The sequence below is a fragment of the Ceratina calcarata genome, unplaced genomic scaffold (assembly GCF_001652005.2).
Source record: "Ceratina calcarata isolate Rehan_Ccalc_2016 unplaced genomic scaffold, ASM165200v1 scaffold328.2, whole genome shotgun sequence".
Taxonomy (NCBI): domain Eukaryota; kingdom Metazoa; phylum Arthropoda; class Insecta; order Hymenoptera; family Apidae; genus Ceratina; species Ceratina calcarata.
Window position 1 is genome coordinate 240,576 of NW_017155517.1, and position 3,952 is coordinate 244,527.

Consider the following 3,952-nt stretch of genomic DNA (forward strand, 5'->3'; position numbering starts at 1 on the left):
ATTTTAGTGTATATATCCTGTAATTTCAGTAAATAGCATCAAGGCTCGAAATCTGTAGTTATTATCTGTATTGAAAGCTATTCAGCGAAAAAAGCGTCAGCGGTAACCATTATAACTTCTGGACTTTTTATCTGATGTTTGTTTTCTGTTTCCGAAAACTTTTGATCAGTGTTGCTTTAAAAAATTGTATCGTTTCGTCTTAATTAAATTTTCGATGTACGTAGATTGTACCAGGAAATGTTATCATTTGAAAGGTTTCGTAAAATGATAGCCTGATAATTAATATACGTACCACGCGAGTGAGAATCGGAACCTGCTTCCATCTTTTTTTAGAAAAATTAACGATTTCCTTTAAAGTATCGACTGCCTCTTTCATATCGTGAAGGCTGATGATGGTAGCGTTCTTTGATCTTCGTCGATGCAAGATTAATCGAATAAATTCTGTGCTTCGACGGATTCTCACTTTTGATGCTTGCTGTATGTGCACGTTTATGCGTACGTGAACTTAGGTACAGCGTGTCAGGTCGTTATTCGTCGTCGACAACAGGGTGAATCTCGACGCCGCGGCGGCGAGGAAGGGCGCCGGGGAAGCGACTCGGCGAGGCGTGAGGCGATGCGAGCGTAACGAACGCCTGCCTCGTCCTCGACGTCTGCCGGTCGTTTTTCTCCTCTCCTTTTTTGTTTCTACCGTCACCCAGCCGCTCGAGAGGTACTATACTCCTCCGGAGATTTTATTTACGTGGAAATTCCAAGGGCGACGGCCAGCTGCTGGCGACACTGCATCCGCCCTGACACGCCGATGTGCGACGACGCGACAGCGACGAAGACACTCACCCGCGTTACGTTCCGCCTTATAAAACGGTGAATTTCTTCTTCTTTCATTCGCGGATAGTGTTGGGGACCGTTCACCCGAAACTCGCGACAACTCCTTTCCATTTTACTACCGCCCAATTCTCCTGTAACCGTTCGCTCGGTATTCCAATGCATTCCGTTCGTTCTCAACCTGTCGCGTTACCCGGTAACGATATTCGGTCAATTTTTCCGGCAACTCGAATTCCCGAACTCACCGCGGGGTTGAATGTTTTCCGGTAGCTATTCTAGGGAAACTAATAACGCATTGATCGAATCGCGCAAACCTGACACCGATGGAAATTCTTCTTGAAATGAAAACACTTAAACGCGGCTGCTGTCGAAAGCGATTCGAAATTGGAATCTCGTCGTGCATTCGAAGGACCTGGGTTTTACAGGGAAATCTGACCGACGCGATTGTTATAGGATCGAGATTAAATGTTTCAAGAGCGAAATTTTCGTTCCTTTTCTTTCTTTCTCTCTGCACTTTTCTGCAGTATCGCCCTTAGCACCGGGCAAATGAGGTACTTGTCCCGGGTTATTTACTTCCACATTAAATAAAAAAAGAATGTAATTGTAATAAGCGAGACATCTGATTCTTTAACGTATTTATTTTATTGTCATTTTAACGTACTTGAGTGGAGTAATTATTTTTGTCGTAAGTTTAAGTTATAAATCATAGAGACAGAATTGTGGGACGAGCTATAAAATGCAGATCGAAAATTATAAGTCTTTAAAGCTCTTAAAAATCGGTAATAACAAAAAATAGAAACAAAATTAACTTAAAAAAACATGTAAGATACAAGCCTTTTATTACAATTACTTGTTTTTAATTACGTATTTTTAATAATATGTATACTAGTTCAAAAGAAATTTTTTTTTTAATTCGATGTAAAATACACGGTCTTGTACAGTATTTGATAGCAAATGAAGCAGGCTCAATGGTTAAGCCATTCCATAGTCAAACAAACCTCCAGTTGTTTATGCGGATCTTTCTGACGAGTAGGTATTTGCATATTCAAATTAGGCAAATAGTCTTTGTACTAAGTTCATTTGACTAAGAATAAGATGTAGTTTGCTTAAAGCGTAATACCTATTCCTCTTTTCCATTCAACATTGAATTGCAATAGTCTGGTGGTAGATAAATTGCAGCTGAATTAACAGAAACTTGATACAGTGATCCTCATTAACATGTAAAAACGGAATAACTTTTTTATTCTGGCTAATAGCAGTTTTTTTAATGTTATTCTATACATTACCTAAGAAACTAAGTTTTCAAACGTCTAAACAAAGACTTAGTTAATGGGTCCAATATTAACGAGGTTATTCTACTGCCCCCATAAAAACGAATGAAATCAGATCACTGTGAATAAAATCTAGATAAAAGAGGGTGAAAAAGAATCAGATTCGACGTTGCCCTTGTCGTTTTTGACTTTGCCTGGTGGCCGTGACGAATCAGCCCCCGAAAAAATTCCGGTTCGGACTAACGGAACGAGTCTAGGATAGAAATTTCTTTCGTTAAACCGAAAGCAGGAAGTAAAGTTTTAATTAACGGCCACACGTCCGGGCCAGAACTTTATAGCCGCGAGGGAGTAGTTGGCAATCCTGAAAGCGTCGGGTCGACCTCGCAGCTGCCACGGATTTGCATTCAGATTGCATTTTTTTTTCTCTTTTGCGTTTTTTTCTTCCCCCATTCTTTTTTTTTAAAGAGGTAATTACACAGAGCTCTAGACAGGGAAAGCCTAGGCTACGTCTCATCTGCATCCTGCCCCTACGCTGCCGGGTTTAAAACATCCTTCGTCAGGACTCGCCTGGATTTTTTCGCTCCTTCCTTCCTCCAAGGTACGACCGACGCATCCCTTAATGATTTTTTAATTGCTTCTGCTATTATTCGGTACGCGTCGTGCACAATCAACGCTCGTCTGCCTCGGGTTCTTTACTCACTATAAATCGCGTCGTTTGTTTTGATTTTGTCCGTTATCAATCATTTTTCATTGTCACGGAAAAGAAAATCATGGCTCATTTATGTAACAGAGGAAGTGGACAATTTTTCAGAGTGTGTGACACGTCTGATAAATTACATTTCTAATGTTCACAAATATTACTGTACATTTCTCTCATCTTCCCAGATATCATAAAATTGAGATATGTAAATTACTGAAAATCGTCTTACCTGCCCTGACCTGTACATCACGACTGAGCACCCTGCCCACGGAATTGCTTGCCACGCATCTGTAGGCCGCGCTGTGCACATCCTGCCGGAACGCGGCGGCCGGAAACGGTAAAAGGACCAACGTGCCGTTCCTGAGCACCCTCCGCACGCCTGTTATGTCGTTAACCGGATGTCCGTCCGCGGTCGACCAATCGATGTTCGGCGGCGGGCTTCCGGTCGCGGTACAGTCCAGCCAGGCGCCGCTCGAATTCGAAAATTCCACCCTTGACGGTGGTTCCATCACGAAGCTTGGCCCGCGTAGATGCGCGTCGAACCCATGACCACCCGCCGACGTCACTACCGTCGCCGCACCTGCGAACAAAAAACGGTAGGGGAACGTTCATTCACTGCCGTCCGGAGGATTCGCATAAATCTGTCGCCCGATTGCGGAAAAACATCGCGCCGCGCCGCCGCCGCACCACCCCGCGTCGTTTACCCACCTGGCATCGTAGCCCCGTTCCGCATGCGACAGTTTAATTGCGACGTAAATCCTGTCCTTCCTCGATTTTTGCATATTTCTACCGAGCCCGCGGTCGCTGGTAATAAAACGCTTCCAGCTCGATCGTGCAATTTATTAGGCTTTCTCGCTGATCTCAAAGCGAATTAGGAATTTCGTTTCGATACCTCGTTTTATCGGTCTAATCATAGATTGCATAGGGGAGCAGTTAATCGATTCACGGAGTTGATTAAACGGGTTCAATTATCACGATTGCTCGGACGAACCGCGGACGCTGCGTAACGGACATGTTATTCTATGCAGAGTATATCAGACGCGCGCGATGCTTCGACATAATGCTTTGACCGAAGGTGCGAAGACACTTGTCCGGAACTCTTACATCGTTGGAAGCCACATTAGGCTAATAGAGACGCAATTGTGTAATACATATATAG

At 43.5% G+C, this 3,952-nt stretch overlaps 1 protein-coding gene across 11 annotated transcripts in view; it reads right to left on the reverse strand.

The window, feature by feature from the left end:
* The window catches only part of Dscam2 (Down syndrome cell adhesion molecule 2), a 97,603-nt gene that overhangs the window by 32,938 nt on the left and 60,713 nt on the right, over nucleotides 1–3,952 (reverse strand). For all 11 annotated transcript variants that reach the window (XR_001916605.2, XR_001916604.2, XM_026813373.1 and 8 more), the window contains exon 2: nucleotides 3,023–3,373. Coding sequence is in view for 9 of the 11 variants with exons in the window: in XM_026813373.1 (XP_026669174.1) it covers nucleotides 3,023–3,373 (351 nt within the window). In the remaining 2 variants the exon portion in view is untranslated. The remainder of the gene's footprint in view (nucleotides 1–3,022; nucleotides 3,374–3,952) is intronic.